General features: G+C 49.4%; 1 protein-coding gene across 2 annotated transcripts; it reads right to left on the bottom strand.

The window, feature by feature from the left end:
* Window positions 1-48: 48 nt before the first annotated feature.
* DHX16 (DEAH-box helicase 16) lies at window positions 49-20,398 on the bottom strand. Of its 2 annotated transcripts, XM_055263024.2 has the most exons (20): window positions 19,942-20,398; window positions 18,312-18,559; window positions 18,066-18,228; window positions 17,687-17,743; window positions 12,763-13,017; window positions 12,353-12,556; window positions 12,083-12,274; window positions 10,154-10,264; window positions 9,870-9,985; window positions 6,937-7,147; window positions 6,641-6,739; window positions 6,377-6,529; window positions 3,868-4,008; window positions 3,512-3,674; window positions 3,305-3,423; window positions 3,112-3,179; window positions 2,349-2,511; window positions 2,089-2,250; window positions 1,620-1,793; window positions 49-266 (listed from the first exon to the last, which is right to left on the bottom strand). In XM_055263024.2, the coding sequence occupies exons 1-20, from the start codon at window positions 20,146-20,148 to the stop codon at window positions 138-140; spliced, it is 3,135 nt and encodes a 1,044-aa protein (XP_055118999.1). In that variant the 5' UTR covers window positions 20,149-20,398; the 3' UTR covers window positions 49-137. The 2 variants fall into 2 exon arrangements, with proteins under 2 accessions (XP_055118999.1, XP_055119000.1); XM_055263025.2 differs by lacking the exons at window positions 9,870-9,985; window positions 10,154-10,264; window positions 12,083-12,274; ... (4 more) ...; window positions 18,312-18,559; window positions 19,942-20,398 and adding an exon at window positions 8,991-9,666.
* Window positions 20,399-22,027: the final 1,629 nt, after the last annotated feature.

Genomic DNA, 22,027 nt, shown 5'->3' with positions numbered 1-22,027 from the left:
TAGAATTTCATATATCACTTTCTGTGGATCCCAAATGTTCCCACAAGCTTTATTCCAAAAATAATTTTATTTAATAGGTATTAAATAATGTATAGAAGGAAAAGGAGCTGGTGTCAGGTTCTGTTTATGTCCTTCTCTTACCCTAGCTCTTCTCGTGTTTTGCCTATTTTTTTGGGCATTTTCTTAGCATGGGGATCTTCTAGCTCCTTGGCCTTATAATAATGGGGAGCCACCTCCAGAAGCCAACTGCTCTCAATCTCCAGTACCTAGGAGAGAAAAAAGATCAATGGAGTTCCCTTCTTTCCAACATAGATCTTTTGTTGTTGTTATTTTTGTTTCTTAAATTGAAACAGGGTCTTGCTCTATTGCCCAGGCTGGACTGCAGTAGCGTATCATGGCTCAAAGAAGTCCTTCTGCCTCAGCCTCCCAAGTAGCTGAGACTACAGGCACACATCACAGTGCACCATTAATTTTTTGTATAGATGGAGTCTCACTATGTTGCCTGGGCTGATCTTTGCCTCCCAAAGTGCTAGGATCCTGCCTTGGCCTCCCAAAGTGCTGGGATGGTTTATAAAAATGAGCCACTATGCCCAGCCCCAACCTAGATCCTTATGTGTCTGGTCAAAAGTTATCTTTCCTCTTTGATAGGGGTAAAGGTGCCTGGCTCTATTATCACATACCCAAAGGGCAGATATACCTCTGTATGTTATTCAAGATATCAAATAAGCTATTCCTAAGAAAAGCCTAGAACAACATGCCGGGCACGGTGGATCACGCCTGTAATCCCAACACTTTGGGAGGCCGAGGCAGGCGGATCATGAGGTCAGGAGTTCGAGATCAGCCTGGCCAACGTGGTGAAACCCCGTCTCTACTAAAAATATAAAAATTAGCTGGGCATGGTGGCGGGCACCTGTAATCCCAGCTACACTGGAGGCTGAGGCAGGGGAATCGCTTGAAACCAGAAGGTGTAGGTTGCATGAGCCGAGATCGTGCCACTGCACTCCAGCCTGGGCTACAAGAGCACGAAACTCTCTCAAAAAAAAAAGAAAAGCCTAGAACATAAAGACTACACTCTGTGAGACCAGAGACTCTCTGCTTTGTTCATTATAGCCCTGGCACCTATACAGTAGCCATTCAAATATTTATTGAATAAATGTCTAGTTCTCAGATCTTGGAAGATGCTGACACACCTGTTAGGATGTCTTTGGGCTGGGCATGGTGGCTCACACCTGTAATCCCTGCGCTTTGGGAGGCCAAGGCAGGCATTTGAGACCAGCCTGGCCAACATGGTGAAACCTCTACTAAAAATACCAAAAATTAGCCAGACGTGGAGGCTTGCGCCTGTAATATCAGCTACTTGGGAGGCTGAGGCATGAGAATCTCTTGAACCCCAGAGGCAGAGGTTGCAGTGAGGCTAGATTGCACCACTGCACTCCAGCCTGGACAACAGAGCGAGACTCCATCTTAAAAAAAAAAAACAAAAACAAAGGATGTCTTTCTATTTTACCCTACCTTCCTCTTTCTGTACCAGTCCCAGCAACTTGAACCTGGGTTCTTAGCTTGCCAGGACACCATCTCTCTACACAGTCTCCACCTGCGTGGGCACAGGATGTTCTCACCTGTCTCATGAACTCTTTGGTGGTCAAGACAAGTTCGTGGTAGAGCAGCCAGCGTGGCTGTTGCTCAAAGAGGGAGGAGTTGGGATGAATGAAGACCGTCTGCTGCTGTTTCACTGTGCGGTAGCCACTCCGAGTCAACCGCGCCGTGTGGTAAAAGTAACCAGCAGTGATGGCCTAAGGAGCCGGCAGGAAAGAAAATCAATGGAAAAGGCAGACATCTGGGGACCCTAAGAGCTCACTACCTTTTTAGTTCAGGCTTCAGGAAAACTAGAGAGGTAAGGAATGCATGAATAACTTCCCAGGAATGAACCTTCAGTGGTCTGGGGAAGACAGGGCCCTGGGAGGACACATCATACACAAGGGGAAGAGGGCATGCTCTCACGCTGGAGGAAATGCTGCATGCCCCCAGAGAAGCTTGCTCCTGGGGAGGTACTGGGGGTGGAAAGCAGGAGGCTGAAGAAATGCTGACCTTGCGTACACGGATATAGTCCCCCTGGCAGGAACTGAGACCAACTTCCACACGTTCCAAGAGCCCTTCCAGCTGTTCCCGCACATCCCGGGCTCGGCGCATCGATCTGAACTGTACAAAGTTCTCATAGCACCACTGGGAAGAGTAACCACTCTCAGCCCACTGGGAAGAGGGTTAAGAAGAAAGGAGAGATAGTTAAGTATACAGCAGGACTAAAGTCCCCCAGTGTCTCTCATTCCCACTCACCCAAGCCCAGTGACCTGTGTGTAAACGTTTAGCAGAACCAGGTGGTCACCACCAGGGAGAAAGAAGTTGACACGGGCATTGTCAGCATGGACAACCTTGTCCTTTGGTCGGTAGAAGATGGAGTTGTTGACAGAGAGCATGGCAGCCACTGTCAGGATCTCCTCTGAACAGCTGTACCTGGGACAGGAAGGGGAAAGCATGAGTTCAAAGCAAGACACATAGGAACAGATATGGTGGAGTGGGGAGTGATCACTGTGTGATGGACGTTTCCTCATGTGGGGAAGGCTGGTTGGCATAATGGCTACAAAGCAGCCAGCAGATAGATTCTGGCAGCAGCTTGGGGGTCAAGGAGGTAGGGGCCATAGATGAAACACAGTCACAAAGGAGGGACATCCATGGAGGCAGGAGCAGGAAACACTGGGGACTTCTGAGGCTTCCGCAGAAAGTGTGCATTCACTATGTGCATTTGGAAAAGATCTCTGACAGCAGAGGAATGGCATTTAAAGGTCATCCCTCCACAGCTACACCTAAATGTTCTAGTTTGAAACCTTAGGAACAAGTAAGTTCCTCAAGGGGCCGGGCGCAGTGGAATCAAGGATAGGATCAAGTGTCTTACCCTTGTGGGCCTCAAAAGGGGGCAATCAGAGTTATCTAATACTTTATTATGTGTTAAGGGATAATATGATGAACAGAAAAAGACAGACAAAGGGGACCCCAGAGACAGAGGAGGCCTGGCCAGTTTGTGTGCTGGGGGACTGGGTGGAGGGGAGGGCTTACTTCTCAGAGGCTAAGATCATTTTGGACAGCATGGGGTCCACCGGCAGCTCTGCCATCTTTCGACCAGACTAAGGACAGAGGAGAGAGAGTTGAGCCCAGTCCTCCCTCGGGTTTCCCACTACTACTACAGGGGTCCCTGGAGCCATCCTGACCCCTATCATCCTGCCCCTACACATGCTGCCCCCCAACTCACCGTGGTGAGCTCCCCAAGGTGGTTGAGGGCTCCCAGAGCATACAGCTGCTCCAAAGCCAGCAGCAGTGTCTCATATGGTGGAGGGTCCAGGAAATCAAAGTGCATTAGGTCATGGATCCCTAGAGAGAGGTGTGACGGATGGAACAGAGGTCCCTTCAAAGGACGGTGACTCCAGCCCCTCCCTCCTCTCTCAGGTAGCCCAATCACCTAAGCTCTTGAGCAGCAACACGACATTGCCCAAGCTGGTCCTCTGGATCTCAGGCACTGTGGTTTCCTCAAGCTCGTGCTGATAGGCCCAGGCGGTATACAGGCGGAAGCACTTCCCTGCAGCCACCCGACCTGCCCTGCCAGCTCGCTGATTGGCTGAGGCCTGGAAAGAAAGGAGAGCAGGCTGGCTGATAATTTGGTCAGGGAAAAGAGAAAAGGCAATATTTATGCAAGAAATCTGGAAGGATGCAAACTGCTCATCCCGGTTCCCTAGGAAGCCCCCACCCTGCTTCTGAGTTGGACCTTCTCTGTGGGCCAACTCCACCTCCCCCACTCCCATGCATCCCCAGGCTGACCTTGCTGCAGGGTGTGACAGTGAGTGATTCCATGCCTGTGCGGGGGTTGTAGCTCTTCTGCTTACAGAACCCTGGATCCAGCACATAAATGATGCCCTCAATGGTGAGTGATGTCTCAGCAATGTTCGTTGCCACAACCACCTGAGTGAGAGGATATGGGGTCACCCAGTGACCCCACCTACCTAGTTACCCAGAAAAAGTAATCTTGGAAAGTTAGGAGTAGTGAAGCAGTTGCAGTAAGGGGCAGGAGCTGAGGGAATTAGTATCCAAGGTCAGGAGCAGGGGACAAGGCCAGAAGACAGGGGAGAGGGAAGTGGGGGCTGGGAGTCAGCAGGGCCATAGGAGGAAGGGAAATGGAGAAGAGGATTTAGGGTTTTTTTTTTTTTTTCAGAGATGGGAAATGGGGGTGTTCAAGTTCCTGCCCCATCTTCCCCACCACCGCTTTCATCTTCACACAACACTTCCTGTAAGAGCCTCCTAACATGTATCTCTGCTTCTGCTCCTAGCCTCTGTCACATGGCATCCAGGATGGTCCTTTTAAAATACAAACCTGTCACATCACTCCCCATCCTTCAGTGGCCTCTTATCCTACTCTAGAATTCAATCCAAGCCCCTTAAAAGCCTGCATCACCTACCCCGGCTGCCTTTCTGACCTCATCTGCTAGCACTCCACCACCTCCCTCACTCCTCCCGCACACTGCTTTGCTCTGCCCAGGTAAGTGCACTCCTCACTGGATCATTTGCATCAGCTATTCCCTCTGTCTGGCATACTCTTCTTCAAGATATCAGCCTGGCTCCCTCCCTCACCTGGTTTGGGTCTCTATTCCACTTTCCCCCTCCCTACACCCCAAGGAAAATACCTTCATGCCAGTCCTCACTCCCACCCCTCAGAGTCAAGTTCCATCCTACTATACTGCCTTGTATCTCTTCATAGCACTGGCCACAAATTGACAATATGTATTTATGCATCCACTGTTTCCCCAATAGACCACAAGTGCAAGTTTGTTAGGCTAGGGACTTTGTTTTGTTCATCACTGTACCATCAACCCCTGTGTACCTGACACACAGAAGGAACTCATTAAATATTTGTTGAATGAAAGTTGTATCTCTGCTCAAAATCCTTTGACTGCTACTCAGCTGTCTAAAGTCCAAACTTCGCCAGGCACAGTGGCTTATGCCTGTAACCCAGCACTTTGGGAGGCCAAGGCGGGCGGATCACTTGAGTCCAGGAGTTCAAGACCAGCCTGGCCAACATGGCGAAACCCCATCTCTACCAAAAACTAGCTGGGTGTTGGCCGGGCATGGTGGCTCACGCCTATAATCCCAGCACTTTGGGAGGCCAAGGTGGGCAGATCACCTGAGGTCAGGAGTTTGAGACCAATCTAGCCAAAACAGCGAAACCTCATCTCTACTAAAAACACAAAAAATTAGCTGGGCGTGGTGGAGGGCGCCTGTAATCCCAGCTACTAGGGGGGCTGAGACAGGAGAATCGCTTGAACCTGAGAGGCAGAGGTTGCAGTGAGCAGAGTTGGTGCCACTGCACTCCAGCCTGGGCAACAGAGTGAGACTCCATCTCAAAAAAAAAAAAAAAAAAAAATTAGCTTGGGGTGGTGGTACACACCTATAATCCCAGCTACTTGGGAAGCTGAGGCACAAGAATCACTTCAGCCTGGGAGGTGGAGGCTGCAGTGAGTCGAAATCTTGCCACTGCACTCCAGCCTGGGCGACAGAGCGAGACTGTCTCGAAAAATAAAAATAAATAAATAAAGTCCAAACTCTCCTGTCATCAAAGGCCCTCCCTAATCTTAGCCCCAAATTGTTTTTAGCCTTGTCTCCTACTCCTTCACCACATGAACCTCCCACTAAGCCTACTAGCTCACACTCTGACCTCAAACACACCTTGGGCCTTCCTCTGGTAACTTCTCAGCCATTTTTCTTTTTTGAGATGGAGTCTCGCACTGTCACCCAGGATGGAGGGCAGTGGTGCCATCTCAGCTCACTGCAACCTCCTCCTCCCGAGTTCAAGCGATTCTCATGACTCAGCCTCCTAAACAGGTGGGATTATAGGCGCACGCCACCATGCCCGGCTGTTTTTTGTATTTTCAGTGGAGGCAGGATTTCACCACGTTAGCCAGCCTCGTTTCAAACTACTGACCTCAAGTGATCCGCCCACCTCGGCCTCCGAAAGTCCCGGGATTACAGGCGTGAGCCACCGCACCTGACCTCAGCCATTTCTCTTAAAGGTCCATATCAAATCCCACCTCTTGGCGCATCAAGGACTTCCCTTCTCCAATGAATCTACTGTGCTTACTTTCCAGATCACATATTTGGCTCTCTCTTGGTTCACACCATATTTCTCCTCTCTTCAGTCCCAGGAACAAGGGCCTGGCTGCTCCTCAGCTGTGTGCAGCAGTGCCCAGGACTCACCTTGCATGGGGCAGGCACACAGCTTCTTCACTACTAGTTGCGGGAAGCATAGGGGTGAAGAGTGTGGGTTTCTCCAACTGACCTTTCGTGCCCCAGGTGGTGTGGGCTGGAAGATTCGGGCCTGCATGTCAGAGGGCAGGTTGGCATAAATGGGCAGCACCAGGAGCTCCCGGATTTTGGAGCCCAGGCGGCGGCAGCGGTCCTGGAGCATCTCACAGGCAGCCTCAATCTCCTCCTGGATAGCGGGTGGGGAGAGCAGCAGGGGTCCCAGAGTCACAGAAGGCCAACATGCCGGCCCTGCCTTCCCCTGGGATACATCATCCCCTCTCCCCGCCATGTCAGGCACCTGTCCCGTCAGGAACACCAGTATATCCCCAGGGGGCTGGGTCACATGGATCTGCAACACAGATACTACACAAGCTTCCAAGTAGTCAGCCTCTGGAGCCTGGAGAGCAGAAAGAGATGGGGTCACAGGAGGGCCACCTGCTTAGGCAAACCTTTCCTCTCCTCCCAGTTCAATATACGCTTTATCCTAGTTCCCCTTTGAAACTTCCATTCCATCTTTCCCTCCATGGGATAACCTTCTCCAAAGGCCTCAGCTTTTCTGCCACAGACTTAAGCCCATCCTCCCTGAGGGGGCACCTTGGTGTAGAAGATGTCCACAGGAAACCTGCGTCCAGGGATTCGAAACACAGGGGCGTCATCAAAGAAGGTGGAGAAACGGGCAGTGTCCATTGTGGCTGAAGCCACCAGGACTTTGAGCTCAGGTCGGAAGCGAGCAACATCCTTGATCAATCCAAAGAGAATGTCTGTGTGTAGGGTCCTTTCGTGTGCCTCATCTACCATCACCACGCTGGGGAGGGAATAGGAGAGCAATGAGGGAGGAGCACTAGGCAATGCAGTATCAGACACCAGGGTTCCCTGGATGAGAGGCGAGTAATGGACACAAAGAGCTCAAGAATGACTGTTGACGGAGGGGGCTCTAAGGAGAAGTCAGCCATCCCAGTTATGTAAGACCAACAGAAAGTCAGAGAAGGCCAGGGCCCCATGATCTGCAACCTATCCCAGCCTCAGCAGACAATAGGAGACAAGATGTAGAGGCTGCACACTAAGGCCAGGACAAGTTAGCCATACCCTCTAGTTCAGTCAAGAGTCTGCTTAGATTCAGCAGCTGCTCTTACTAGACAAAATTGAAGGATATGTTTTAGGCTGGGCGTGGTAGCTCACGCCTGTAATCCCGGCACCTTGGGAGGCCGAGGCAGGCGGATCACAAGGTCAGGAGTTCAAGACCAGTCTGGCCAATATGGTGAAACCCTGTCTCTTCTAAAAATACAAAAAAAATTAGCCAGATGTGGTGGTAGGCGCCTGTAGTCCCAGCTACTTGGGAGGCTAAGGCAGGAGAATTGCTTGAACCTGGGAGGCAGAGGTTGCAGTGAGCCAAGATCACGCCACTGCACTCCAGCCTGGGTGACAGAGCGAGACTCCATCAAGAAAAGAAAAGAAAAGAAAAGAAAAGAAAAGAAAAGAAAAGAAAGAAGGAAAGAAAGAAAGAAAGAAAGAAAGAAAGAAAGAAAGAAAGAAAGGAAAGAAAGAAAAGAAAGAAAGAAAGAAAGAAAGAAAGAAAGAAAGAAAAAGAAAGAAAGAAAGGAAAGAAAGGAAAGAAAGAAAGAAAGAAAGAAAGAAAGAAAGAAAGAAAGAAAGAAAAAGAAAGAAAGAAAGAGGAAGGATTTTTTTTGAGACAGAGTCTTGCTCTGTCGCCCAGGCTGGAGTGCAGTGGCATGATCTCACCTCACTGCAAGCTCTGCCTCCTGGGTTCACGCCATTCTCCTGCCTCAGCCTCCCGAGTAGCTGGGACTACAGGCGCCTGCCACCGTGCCCGGCTAATTTTTTGCATTTTTAGTAGAGACGGGGTTTCACCATGTTAGTCAGGATGGTGTCAATCTCCTGACCTCATGATCCTCCTGCCTCGGCCTCCCAAAGTGCTGGGATTACAGGCATGAGCCACCACGCCCGGCCAGGATATGGTTTTCTTTTTTTGAGACGGAGTCTCACTCTGTCGCCCAGGCTGGAGTGCAGTGGCATGACCTCGGCTCACCGCAAGCTCCACCTCCTGGGTTCACACCATTCTCCTGCCTGAGCCTCCTGAGTAGCTGGAACTACAGGTGCCCGCCACCATGCCTGGCTAATTTTTTACATTTTTTAGTAGAGTCGGGGTTTCACTGTGTTAGCCAGGATGGTCTCGATCTCCTTACCTCGTGATCCACCCGCCTCGGCCTCCTAAAGTGCTGGGATTATAGGCATGAGCCACTGCGCCCAGCCGATACATTTTAAAGGAAAAAAAAAAGTGGAAGGCAGGGTCCCTTTCAATAAGGGTGGGCCACCAAGGCTGGCTGGGAGTAATAGACCTGAGCTGCTGTGATTCAGATAGCCCAGAAGCTCCTGGTGTCCTGTGGGACAACTGCTGCTGGCATCCTTCTTGGCTGTTTCTTCTTTTGGAGACAGGAGCAAGTTAAGCCTTTCTACCCCAACTCTCACAGGACTCTGCATGCTCCTTGGTTTCCTCCTAACTCAGTTACATGCATGACACCTTCTTTCTCTTTGCTTTAATCTTTGGCTTTTCTGGGTGGCAGCCAAGTCCCAGGAACTCATCCCCATCTTCCCCTACCCACCTCCCTGACCTCAACTCTGTGCCTAACCCTAACTGTGATGGTGAAGTCCCCAGCCATTCCACAAAGCAGGCTGGATCGATGGGAAAAAACACCTGCATCAGACACTCTTGCACTGGCTGGCTTTCCATGGGATCTCAGAGATTTTTTGCAAGGGATATGAAGGATAAAATCCTATCTGTCCAACTGCTCCACTGTGATCTTCCAGGAGCAGAAATTCACAGCCTCTGAAGACTCAAAAAGGCACATACTGTTCAGCTGGCCCGACCCCACGCCCACTACATTCATGAATCCCTTTTACCCCTCAACACATGTTCAACCAACCCCTCCTTGGCCATTTCCAGCACTAAGAGCTCATTATTCACAGACTAAGCTACCCAAGACTTGTGTGGAGGGTCAAGACCCAGGGTCCAACCACTCTGACAGGCCCTGCAATCTCCACACCACTCTGAGGGTTACTCAGCCATCGGTATTGAGTTGGAATCTGTCTCCCTGTAACCTCTCCATGGCTCCTAGCTATGTCCTGTAATGTCACATAAAACAAATTTGATCCTTCTTTCCATGTAACAGCCTTCACATATTTAGAGGGAACCAGGATGCCTCCCCTGTTTCTCCCTCTGAGCTGAGCATTCCAAGTATTTTCAAATGGTCTTCACATGGCATTTCAAGTCTCCGCAGCAATGCTCTGCTATCCTGGTTGTTGTCTAAACCCTGGAGATGAATGGGGAAAGAAGAAGAGGCTTTCTCTACAATCTCTTCTGTCCTCCAGCCCCATCTCCGTGGCACCTGGAGGTCAGTTCAAGGAGCATTTGAACCATAAAGATTCAAGAACTGGTGGATTAATCAGAAGACAATGGCTGAATTGGCTGGGTGGGAAGAAAGGAGAGAAAGGCCAGAGATTAGAGATACCTGTAACTCGCGAGGTCAGGCTCAGAGAGGAACTCCCGGAGAAGCATCCCATCTGTCATGTAGCGGAGGACAGTTCGCTCTGATGTGCAGTCCTCAAAGCGGATGCTGTAGCCAACCTGGTCAAGGGAACCATTAGTAACCAAGTGTGGGCTGGTGTGCCCTGAAAGGAACTTGGGGAAAGGTGAAGTGGGGCAGCACCAAGACTTCTGCTGTAGGGACCTGAGGGCAGTGTAGACTGAGTCACAGACCCCAGTCTCTACCCCCCAGTTCCCTAGAAATCTCACCTCATTCCCAAGCTTCACACCCATCTCCCGGGCCACTCGGGCGGCCACACTCATGGCGGCCACTCTCCGGGGTTGGGTGCAGGCAATCTTCATTCCCTTGTTTGTATAACCCTGAATGACAAGGAAGAAAGAAGAGGTTTGCCCTTTGCTAAATATGCCCCCTGGGACAAGGTACAATTAAGAGAAAGAAGTTGTAAAAGCCAGGCAGGAGAAAAGGAAGAAAAGACAGATGCTGAAAACCAGAAAAGAAGGGCAAATAGACAGGATGACAGACCTAGGGCCCTCAAAGGGGGTCCTCACCCAGCTCCGAGTAATTAAGTTCATGACTCTGCTAGACTTGAGCTGGAAAAGAACAGATTAGCTGAGGCAGAGTCAGCTAGGGTAAAAAAAAAAAAAAAAAAAAAGGCAGGAAAACTGGGCACAGTGGCTCACGCCTATAATCCTAGTACTTTGGGAGGCTGAGGTGGGAGGATCGCTTGAGCTCAGGAGTTCGAGACCAGCCTGGGCAACATAGTGTGACAAAAAAATTAAAAATTAAACATTTTGGCCAGGTACAGCGGCTCACACCTGCAACCCCAGCACTTGGGGAGGCCGAGGCAGATGGATCTCCTGAGGTTGGGAGTTCAAAACCAGCCTGGCCAAAATGGTAAAACCTCATCTCTACTAAAAATACAAAAAATTAGCCAGGCATGGTGGTGCATGCCTGTAATTCCAGCTACTTGGGAGGCTGAGGCAGGACAGTCACTTGAATCTGGAAGGCAGAGGTTGCAGTAAGCCAAGATCATGCCACCGCACTCCAGCCTGGGCAAAGAGCAAGACTTTGTCTCAAAAAAAAAAAAAAAAAAAAAAATTTCAGGCCAGGTGCAATGGCTAACACCTGTAATTCCAGCACTTTGGGAGGCCAAGGTGGGCAGATCACGAGGTCAAGAGATTGAGACCATCCTGGCCAACATGGTGAAACTCCATCTCTACTAAAAATACAAAAATTAGCTGGGTGTAGTGGTACACACCTGTAGTCCCAGCTACTCAGGAGGCTGAGGCAGGAGAATCACTTGAACCCAGGAGGCAGAGGTTGCAGTGAGTCAAGATCGCGCCACTGCACTCCAGCCTGGTGACAGACCGAGACTCCACCTCAAAAAAACAAAAAATTTTTAGTATGGGCATGGTGGTGTGCACCTCCCAGACACTCAGGAGGCTGAGGTGGGAGGATCTCTTGAGCCCAGGAGTTCCAGGTTGCAGTGAGTCATGATGGTGGCACATCACTCCAGCTTGGGCATCAGAGCAAGAGCCTGTCTCCAAAATAAGGCAGGGGGCGGGCACAGTGGCTCACGCTGTAATCCCAGCATTTTGGGAGGCTGAGGCAGCTGGATCACTTGAGGTCAGGAGTTCGAGACCAGCCTGGCCAAAATGGTGAAACCCCATCTCTACTAAAAAATTAGCCAGGTGTGGTGGCGCATGCCTGTAATTCCAGCTACTCTGAAGGCTGAGGCAGGAGAATTGCTTGAACTCAGGAGTCAGAGGTTGCAGTGAGCCGAGATCGCGCCACTGCACTCCAGCCTGGGTGACAGAGCGAGACTCCGTCTCCAAAAGAAAAACAACAACAACAAAAAAAACTAACTAATCAAAAGGCAGGAAAGTAGTCCTTTAACTCCTTGTTTTTTGGCCACATTGGAGTATAGGGAGGTCCACATTTACACACACGTCCCACTCCACCTCTCCATCTACCCGTCCTTCCAACCTGAATAAAACAAATGCAGGAAGTGAGAACAGAAATGTGAAAAGGGTATGGTCTTTATTCTCCAGAATTTCACAATTTAGTGGAAAAGATGGGTAAGTGAGTACTAAAAATATAATGTAAAAGGAGCTCTGACAGGAATGAGGACATTGATGCCAGGTGCCCTGGCAAGCTGAAGGGTGAGATGACTGTACCTCCTCAAAGAGGTACTGCGGGATCTGGGTGGTCTTCCCTGAGCCTGTCTCGCCTTCAATGATGAGGACTTGGTGATTTGCAATAGCAGCCAGGAGCTCCTCTCGAAATGGGAACACCGGGAGGCTGCGGCGGACAGCCTGGATGGACTCCTTCTGCTGGGCCTGAGTTGAAGTGGGTGGAGCTGATGGCTCCTAAGGAAAGAGAAGGAGGTGTGAGCTAAATAGCTCGCTTCGGGTCCTCCTCAGAATGTCTCCCAGCTCCGCTCTTACCTCATCACCCTGGAGCTGAGTGGCCCGGACAAACTCAATGGTCTCCTCCTCCTCCAGCACCAGTTGATACTTGGGCTCCTGAGAGGCAGCATCTCGGGCCCCAAACTTCAGGGATGCTGCCCCAAGCCGTGCTTCCTCCCAGCGCCGCTGCTCCTCCCCAGGGGCTCCTGATTCCTCCTCCACTAGATCCACAGCTCGGGCTGGCTACAGAGAGAGGGGATATGTGAAGACTCAAAAACAGAGGATGTCCTCTCTGCCCACCCCCCTCTTCCCATTACTACCCCCGCCCACTTCCCACTGGGAAAGGCAAGGCAAGAAAGGGGCTGACCCAGGGGTTGCCCAATCCCCTGAAGCCTTCCCCACAATTTGTCTTGGGGACCAAGGCTGAAGCAGATGCCGCTTCGCCTTACCTGTCCTCGGGTTTCCTTGGGCATGTGGTAACGATTGGTGGCCTCCAGCTTCTCCTGCTCCCCAGCTGCCCGGTACTCCCGGGCGAGATCCCGCACTCGCCGCTTATATTTGAGCTCCTGCCGCTCATGCCGGCTCAGCTCCACGTCCCCAAAAAGGAACTCCTCATCAGCCAGCTCCGCCTCTAGGTCCTCAAGCTTCTCTCGCTCCCGCTTAGCCAGGTACTCTCGGCGAGATTTCTTCCGCAGCTCAGGGACCTGAGTTGGGAAAGGACAGTCGAATCCTCATCTTGCTGGAGCAGCAACCCCTTTCTCTACCAATCCCTACAAGGGAAAAATTCCCTGACAGGCAGGCATGAGAACCTAAGGATGCACCCTCTACCTTCCCTCTGCAATGCACAACCAAAACAATGACATACTCAAATCTGGGCCTCTTTGGATGCTACATGCTGACCCCACACCCTATCTTCCTGCAGCAGAATCCAGCTGCAAAGTCCTCTTAGGCAGCATTATCATCTTTGTTAATATAGATACATTAGGGAGATGTCTGCATAGCTTATATTTTACTCTTGCCATTTTATTCAAATTAGTGGAAAGGGAGAAAATAAAAGGCTAATCCAGTATTTAGAAGCACAGGACTCAAACCGAAAACAATTCAGACAAAGATAGAAACCAGTGGGGGGGGCCAACAGGAGGCAATCTTCAGCCCCAGTTAGATGTCCCTTGGTCTTAAACTGAATGAATATAGTTTGAGGAAGGGACAAAAACTGATTATAAAAAGTTAGGACTACAGCATCAGAGTATTTCTGTAAGGCAAATGTAATCAGGGATGTTTGGCTCTCTGGTACTAACCTCTCTTCACTATGCTATGTGTCACTTAGTTTCTACATATTTACCTTTGATACAAACTTTTCAGGACACATTATGGATGACAGCAGAAAACTGGCAATATGTATAAGGCCCTTTCCTGCCAAGAGTCCTCCCACTATGACATCATCCTCTCTGTGATCACAACCTCCTCTACGGCAAGGTCAAAGCCCCTCTGGTGGCCAGGCAGGCGCAGTGGCTCACACCTGTAATCCAAGCACTTTGAAAGGCTGAGGCGGGTGGATCACCTGAGGTCAGGAGTTCGAAACCAGCCTGGCCAACATGGTGAACTCCTTCTCTACTAAAAATACAAAAATTAGTCGGGCATGGTGGTGGGCACCTGTAATCCCAGCTACTCAGGAGGCTGAGTCAGGAGAATCGTTTGAACCCGGGAGATGGAGTTGCAGTGAGCTTAGATCAGGCCATTGCGCTCCAGCCTGAGCAACAAGAACAAAACTGCATCTTAAAAAAAAAGCCCCTCTGCTGCTCTACCCTTAAGGGGCCTGGTTCTATTTAGTTGCTTGGCTTTTCTTGTTTGTTCTGTAAAGATTTAAAATGCAGTTTATGATCATGACCTAATCTGAGTACCACAGTCAAATATTCCTTCCATGGAAGAGGCAGACAGATTTTTTTTTAATATGGGCAAAAAATCAGAGCAATTTGAGCATTAAAAAGAATAATGACGGCCGGGTGCGGTGGCTCAAGCCTGTAATCCCAGCACTTTGGGAGGCCGAGGCGGGCAGATCACAAGGTCAGGAGATCGAGACCATCCTGGCTAACACAGTGAAACCCCGTCTCTACTAAAAATACAAAAAATTAGCCCGGCGTGGTGGTGGGCACTTGTAGTCCCAGCTACCTAGGAGACTGAAGCAGGAGAATGGCATGAACCCAGGAGGCGGAGCTTGCAGTGAGCCGAGATCGCGCCACTGCACTCCAGCCTGGGCGACAGAGCGAGACTCCACCTCAAAAAAATAAAAAAATAAAAAATAATAATGAAGTGAGATTATAAAATACTGAAAAATAAAAATTCATGAGTCCAATGTGACACACACAAACAAAAAACAAGGGGAAAAAAATCTGTCACCAGTGAAATGACTGTTACACCAAACTCCTTACTCTAAAAATTGGTATTTAAAAGGAAACAAACATTTATCCTGCTTTTTAAGAAGGAACTGTAGCTTGTTCCTAGTTGTTGAGGAAAAGCTCTTCTTTATAGACAAATTCTCGCCAATACATGTAACAGGAATGACAGAATCAAAAAATCACCATTTTGCAATCCCCAATAAAATAACATGTTCAGGAAAGGATTAGCAGTGGCTGCTAAAAGCATTCAATGAAAGGCTGTTGGTAGAAAGGATATTAATACTAATAGATACACAACTGGATAGTATGTCCCCGTGATATGATATAATATGAAGTGCACATCACTGCCCAAGAAGTGTTCCTGCCACAACTGTTTAATCTGAGTGTCGACAAGCTTTAGACCCAATTCCTGCTTTAAAGAAAGCACAGGGGAGAGAAGTACTTAACACCACAAGATAAGGATCAGACAAATCCAGAATGTAGGACACTGCAAGGTGAGACAGAGAGAGAAACGAACTAAAATCTAATAACGAAATGCAATGCATGAACCTTGACTGCATTCTTGTTAGGAAAAAGCAGTCATTAAAGTTATTTTGGGGTAATGAGGGAATCTTTCATCGTAGAGAGATCTTAGTCGATACATAAGAATTGCTGTTCAACTTCCTGACTGTGACAAGAGCATTCTGATTTTAGAGGACAATGTCTTTATCCTTAGCAGGTACAAACTGATGTATTTAGAGATAAAATGCCATGATGTCTAAGACTCTTTTAAATGGTCTGAAAAGAAAAAACATACCACATTTACAGAGACAATGCAAATACTACCCATAGTATTAACCATTTTTCAATCTGAATAGTGTCTATGAGCATTCTTTGTTCTATTCTTTCAACTTCCCTATGTGCTTAAACATTTTTGTAATCGAAAAAGAAAAATTACGGCTGGGCGCAGTGGCTCACGCCTGTAATCTTAACACTTTGAGAGGCCGAGGTGGGTGGATCGCCTAAGGTCAGGAGTTTGAGATCAGACTGGCCAACATGGCGAAACCCCGTCTCTACTAAACATACAAAAATAAGCCAGGCATGCTTGTGCATGTCTGTAGTCCCAGCAACTTGGGAGGTCGAGGCAGGAGAATCACTTGAACCCGGGAGATGGAGGTTGCAATGAGCCGAGATCATGCCGCTGCACTCCAGCCTGGGCGACAGAACGAGACTCCATCTCAAAAAAAAAAAAAAAAAAAAAAAAAAGAAAAATTAAATTCAGGCCAAAACCGTAACACCACCACCACTACAACTGCACTGAAATGTCTCAGAAGCCTAACCACAGTCAATTTCAGGAAGAGATATGAGATAAATTGGTCAGGAGAGACCTGGGAACCAGTAGGCCATTCTTAGAACTCCAAAAGTTGGCCGGGCACACGGTGACTCACACCTATAATCCCAGCACTTTGGGAGGCCGAGGCAGGTAGATCACCTGAGGTCAGGAGTTCAAGACCAGCCTGACCAACATGGAGAAACACCATCTCTACTAAAAATACAAAATTAGCCAGGCGAGGTGGCTCATGCCTGTAATCCCAGCTACTCTGGAGACTGAGGCAGGAGAATCGCTTGAACCCGGGAGGTGGAGGTTGCAGTGAGCCAAGATCACACCACTGCACTCCAGCCTGGGCAACAAGTGCAAAACTCTGTTTCAAAAAAATAGACAAATAAATTTTAAAAAGTAAAAAGGGCCAGGCGTGGTGGCTCATGCCTGTAATCCCAACACTTTGGGAGGCCAAGGCAGGAAGATCACAAGGTCAAGAGATCAAGACCATCCTGGCCAACATGATGAAACTTCCTACTAAAAATACAAAAAATTAGCCGAGTGTGATAGCGCAGGCCTGTAGTCCCAGCTACTCAGGAGGCTGAGGCAGGAGAATAGCTTGATTCCTCCACCAGGGAGGCACAGGTTGTAGTGAGCTGAGATCGCATCACCACACTCCAGCCTGGCAACAGAGTGAGACTCCATCTCAAAAATAAATAAATAAATAAAAATAAAAAATAAAATAAAACAAATAAAAAGAAGGCTGGGCGCGGTGGCTCATGCCTGTAATTCCAGCTCTTTGGGATGCCAAGGCAGGTGGATCACAAGGTCAGGGGTTCGAGACCACCCTGGCCAACATGGTGAAACCGCGTCTCTACTAAAGGTACAAAAAATTAGCCAGGCGTGGTGGTGTGCGCCTGTAATCCCAGCTACTCAGGAGGCGGAGGTTGCAGCGAGCCGAGATTGCATCATTGCACTCCAGCCTGGGTGACAGGGCAAGACTCCGTTTCAAAAAAAAAAAAAAAAAAAAAAAGGAACTCCAAGAGTCTCAAAATTCTATTGGGGAATCTAAGGGAATCTAAGTGTGACTTTACTTGACAAGACCAGGCCTTTGGAAAACAGCTTAACCTACCTAGTTTCAAACCATAAAAAGTCCAGTTTATGAATTACAAGGGCTCTGTCCCTGTCCAGTGAGAAAACACAGGGAGATCACAAAGCCACATAAGGGGTGCAGGAATTAGGTGGTGGGAAGGTATTTGGAAATGGTGTCCCTAAGCTGAATGGTCAGCACATCCCTGTACAGTGGGACTGCTGCCCTGCCCTTGCCCTCCAGCAACCTTCCTGACAACATTCCAGCTGCCTCATATCTCATTAGGACTGAGGAATAGGGAAAGCTCACAATTTCATTCACTAATAGAGTATATTTGATCCTAAAGTTAAGAGTCAAGGAGGACTTATGGGTAGCCTCCCTCCCCCTACAACTTAAGAGGGTTCCTTCCCTCAACAACATAAGTCTAGCCTCAGCTGGCTCCTAACAACCAAGCCCCTCTTTCAGAAACCTGACCACCCCATCAGCATCCACACTGTGCTTCGTCTGTATCCTCTTTCCCTATACACTCTATCAGAAAGTCTTTCCTTTTATCTTCTGATCTTGGCTCCCTAGGCCCTGGGACTCACCATGGCCTTCCGGTCTTCCTCGGCCATCTTGAGGCGCTTCTGAGCCTCTTCATAAGCCTGGAAAAAAAAAAAGAATGGAGGGGTGTGAGGCCAAAGAGCCCCCACACTGACAGCTGCTCCCCTCTAGAATCACAAGGATCATTCAGATGTACCCTAACACAAAAAATGTCCCCTCTCAGTGAGGAATCTCTCTGATTGCAGGTACAGCAGAGAGTTGCTTTAACAACAGGATGCACAGGGCTTCTCTCACCACAGAGGTGAACATCTCACTAGAGATAGCCCCTTGTCTTCCCAGAGATCACTATCTCTGCAATCACAGCCAACCTCAGATTTCACCCTGGGATCTTGGTGATTTACAGAACATGCTGCTCCTATTCACCTTCTTGTCTGACCGTTCCAGGACATTTCGAGTCCGATCCTTGTCCCGCTGTCGAACCCGCTCAGCAAAGGCATCACGCTCCTCCAGGTCCTGAAGGCGCTCACGCTCTGTCCGTTCCCACTCATCTTCTGACTCTGGCTTCTCTGTCTGCTGTTTACTCCCCCTGCAGCCCAACCAGGGGATTAAATAAGGGCAGGGAGAACACTTCAGCCTGCCCCATCCTCTCTCGCCCTGCTTCTGACTTACCCTGTTTTCTTCTTCCCTTTCTCAGAAGCCTCTTCCTCCTCTTCTTCCTCTTCTTCCTCACGCTTCTTCCTGAGGTGTTTCCGCTTTTTACGTTTCTTCTGGAGGCTGCTTCCAACCCTACTCACAGTCTCCTCACTGCTCTCTTCACTGTCTTCCAGTAACTTATAAGATCGGTTCTTCTCCAGCAGGGCTCGGGCCTCTCGCTCTGCTGCCCGAGCTGGCTTTTCTACCACTGCCTTTCGTGGTACCTGTCAGTAGAGGGGAAGATAAGGAGGTCTGAGCAACTCCTGATCTCTGCCCTCCCACTTAGCTCTGTTCCTAATTTAAGCAATTACTTAGTCTTTCCTGCCTCCCCCCCACCACCGCCAGGCAATGGCGTGATCTCGGCCTACTTGAACCTCCACCTCCCAGGTTCAAGCAATTTTCCTGCCTCAGCCTCCCAAGTAGCTGAGATTACAGGCACATGCCACCACGCCCTACTAATTTTTGTATTTTTAGTAAAGATGAGGTTTCACCATGTTGACCAGGCTGGTTTCGAACTCTTGACCTCATGATCCACTCGCCTCAGCCTCCCAAAGTGCTAGGATTACAGGCATGAGCCACCGCACCCAGGCACAATTACTTAGTTTTAAACCAGCTAACCAGCCTTCATTCTCTTTCTTCCTCATGGCTTCACCCCACGTTCATCATCCTGAATGGGGCCCACAGCTTTTATTTATTTTTTTTTACAGACAGGGTTTCACTCTGTCCCTCTTGGGCTCAAGTGAGCCTCCCACCTCAGGCTCCTAAGTAGCTAGAAACACAGGTGCACACTACCACGCCCAACTAATTTTTAAATTTTTTGTAGGGAGAAGGTTTCGCCATGTTGCCCGGGCTGGTCTCGAACTCCTGGGCTCAAGTAATCCTCCTGCCTCAGCCTCCCGGGATGCTGCGATTACAGGTGTGAGCCACTGCACCCGGCCCCCTCTATTAATTAAACGACTGAAAGGAAGTTCAGAAGCTGAGGGATGCCGGGCATGGTGGCTCACGCCTGTAATCTCAGCACTCTGGGGGTGCTGAGAGAGGATTGCTTGAGCTGAGGAGTTAGAGACCAGCCTGCGCAACACACCAAGGCCTCGTCTCTAAAAATAAAAATAAAAATAAAAATAAAAGATATTAGCCGGGGGTGGTGGCACGCGCCCGTAGTCCCAGCTACTGGGGAAGATGAGGTGGGAGGGTCGCTCTAGCCAGGGAGTCGACGCTGTAGTGAGCCGTGATCTTACGACCGCACTCCAGCCTGGGCGACGGGGCGAGCGAGACTGTGTCTCTCAAAAAAAAAAAAAAAAAAGAAAAGAAAAGAAAAGAAATGCAGAAACCAAGATCCCTACTGAATCGCAATCTGCGTTTTAACAAGGGCCCTGGATGCTTGTTAAGAGTTCGAGAAACAACGTTCTATTGCGCTTAACCCGACACACCTAAGCCCTCCTCAATCTTCTCCACTGAGCTGGGCGTCCAGCAGCTAGCACAGTACCTACGCGACAACGGACAAAGAATAAGTGCTTCTGAACTGAGCTTTCTTAACTCCTCGATGGACCGTTAGGCCAGGCTCACCGAGACAAATCACAGGGCCCCTCCCCACCCCTGCCGACACCTTGTTCCAGAGTCTCAAGGCGAAGTCCCGGGCCGGCCCACTGAGATCCAAGGTATCAGTGTCTCGTAGGCGCTGCACGAACTCCTCGGCCGAGGTGCAGCGCTGTGCGGTACCGATCAGGAACTGGGCGACGTGCCGCTCGCTCAGCCCCAACACCGAGTGCAGCTCGTCCTGAACCCAGCGCTCCAGCCCCGCCGGCGTCGCCATGGCCCTGAAGCGTCGCGCAGCCGCGCTCACTGCTGGGCCGGTCGGAGGCCTGGAGACCTCGGCTGGAGCCTTAGCTTCTCAAGACAGCTACCTCGGGACCTCTAGATCTTCCCACATCCCAAAGCCGTCTTCCCGTACCGCGGAGCCCGGAAGGGGCTGCACTTTTTTGGCCTCTAAGCACTACGGTGGCCGAGCGAGTTCAAACCTCGCGGAACCATACCTGAAAGCTCGGGGTAATTCTTTTTTCTTCATTTCTCCTCTATCCAGTTTCTCTGACGCCCCCTGATGGTCAGTCTGTGAGTGCTTCGCTCACGCATTCATTCAACAAGTGAAATTAATTTAATGGATGCCTAATGTGTGCTCATTGCTTCCCGTCCCTGGGATATAGCAGAGGACAAATCAAAAGTTCCTTACCAAATTTACATTTTGCGGTGGGGGAGGGACAAGATACATAATAAAGTATGGAAATTTTATAGAGCCAAAAACTATACGAAGTAAGGGAGGACCGAAATTCTATTTCAGATCGGAAGATCGGGTCCATGCTCATAAAACATATTAGCATTGTTGGCCGGGAGCGGTGGCTTATGCCTGTAATCCCAGCACTTTGGGAGGCCAAGGCGGGCGGATTACCTGAGGTCAGGAGTTCGAGACCAGCCTGGCCAAGATGGCGAAACCCTGTCTCTACTAAAAATATAAAAACTAGCCGGGCGTGGTGGTGTGCGCCTGTAGTCCCAGCTACTCGGGAGGCTGAGGCAGGAGAATCGTTTGAACGTGGGAAGCAGAGTTTGCAGTGAGCTAAGATCCCACCACTGCACTCCAGCCTGAGCGACAGAGGAAGACTCTGTCTCAAACAAACAAAAAAGTGACCTTTGCTAGGACTGGTTTGCCTGCAGCAGGAGTGAAGACAGGCCAGGTATAAGGGAAGACCTCTACGCAGGAAGAAACTGGGGAACTGGGGAAAGTTGTTAAAGACAAAATCTCCAAACTAAGGAACAGGCAAACTGTGTTCTGCATTTTTGCTAACAGCTTGAGAAAATCACTGGTGGCTGCCTATTTAAAAGTAAGCAAGGCCAGGTGCAGTGGCTCTTGCTGTAATCCCAGCACTTTGGGAGGCTGAGGCAGGAGGATATCTTGAGACCAAGGGTTTGAGACCAGCCTGCGCAACATGGTGAGACCCCGCCATCTCTACAAAAAATTAGCCAGGTGTGGAGGTGTGCACCTGTAGTCCCAGCTACTCTGGAGACTGAGACAGGAGAATTTTTTTTTTTTTTTTGGAGACAGAGTCTCGCTCTGTTGCCCAGACTGGAGTGCAATGGCACCATCTCGGCTCACTGCAACTTCCGCCTCCCAGGTTCAAGTGATTCTCCTGCCTCAGCCTCCTGAGTAGCTGGAATTACAGGTGTGACAGGCACATGCCATCACGCCCAGCTAATTTTTGTATTTTTAATAGAGACGGGGTTTTACCATGTTGGTCAGGCTTGTCTCAAACTCCTGACCTCATGATCCGCCCGTCTCAGCCTCCCAAAGTGCTAAGATTACAGGCGTGAGCCACTGTGCTGAGCCTGAGACAGAAGAATCTCTTGAGCCCAGGAGCCAGAGGTTGCAGTGAGCCGAGATCAGGCACTCCAACCTAGGCGACAGACCAAGACTATGCCTCAAAAAAAAAAAAAAAAAAAAAAAGCTGAATTTGTCACTTGATGCTCTGCTGTCTGATTTGTTTGACCCTGCATCATACTTTTATGATTAATTGCAGTTACCAGGCACCACGGTTAGGAAATGAAACATTGTTCTTATTAATAGCCACAAGTGCATCTACATCACTGACTTTTTTTTTTTTTTTTTTTTTTTTTTTGAAGAGGGAGTCCCAGAGTCTTGCTCT

This window comes from Symphalangus syndactylus, chromosome 23 (genome assembly GCF_028878055.3).
Source record: "Symphalangus syndactylus isolate Jambi chromosome 23, NHGRI_mSymSyn1-v2.1_pri, whole genome shotgun sequence".
NCBI lineage: Eukaryota > Metazoa > Chordata > Mammalia > Primates > Hylobatidae > Symphalangus > Symphalangus syndactylus.
The sequence above is the reverse complement of the archived record's forward strand: the minus strand, read 5'-3'. Positions and strand labels throughout refer to the sequence as shown.

What these genes read in the sequence shown, in the direction of transcription:
- DHX16 (XM_055263024.2), bottom strand. Translation starts at nt 20,148, where the DNA reads ATGGCGACGCCGGCGGGGCTGGAGCGCTGGGTTCAGGACGAGCTGCAC. An exon ending in AGGAAGACCGGAAGGCCATG is followed by an intron (nt 13,018 to 17,686) that starts GTGAGTCCCAGG and finishes TTCCCAACTCAG; the next exon opens with GTCCCTGAGCTGCGGAAGAA. An exon ending in CCAAAGAGTTCATGAGACAG is followed by an intron (nt 267 to 1,619) that starts GTGAGAACATCC and finishes TTTCTCTCCTAG; the next exon opens with GTACTGGAGATTGAGAGCAG.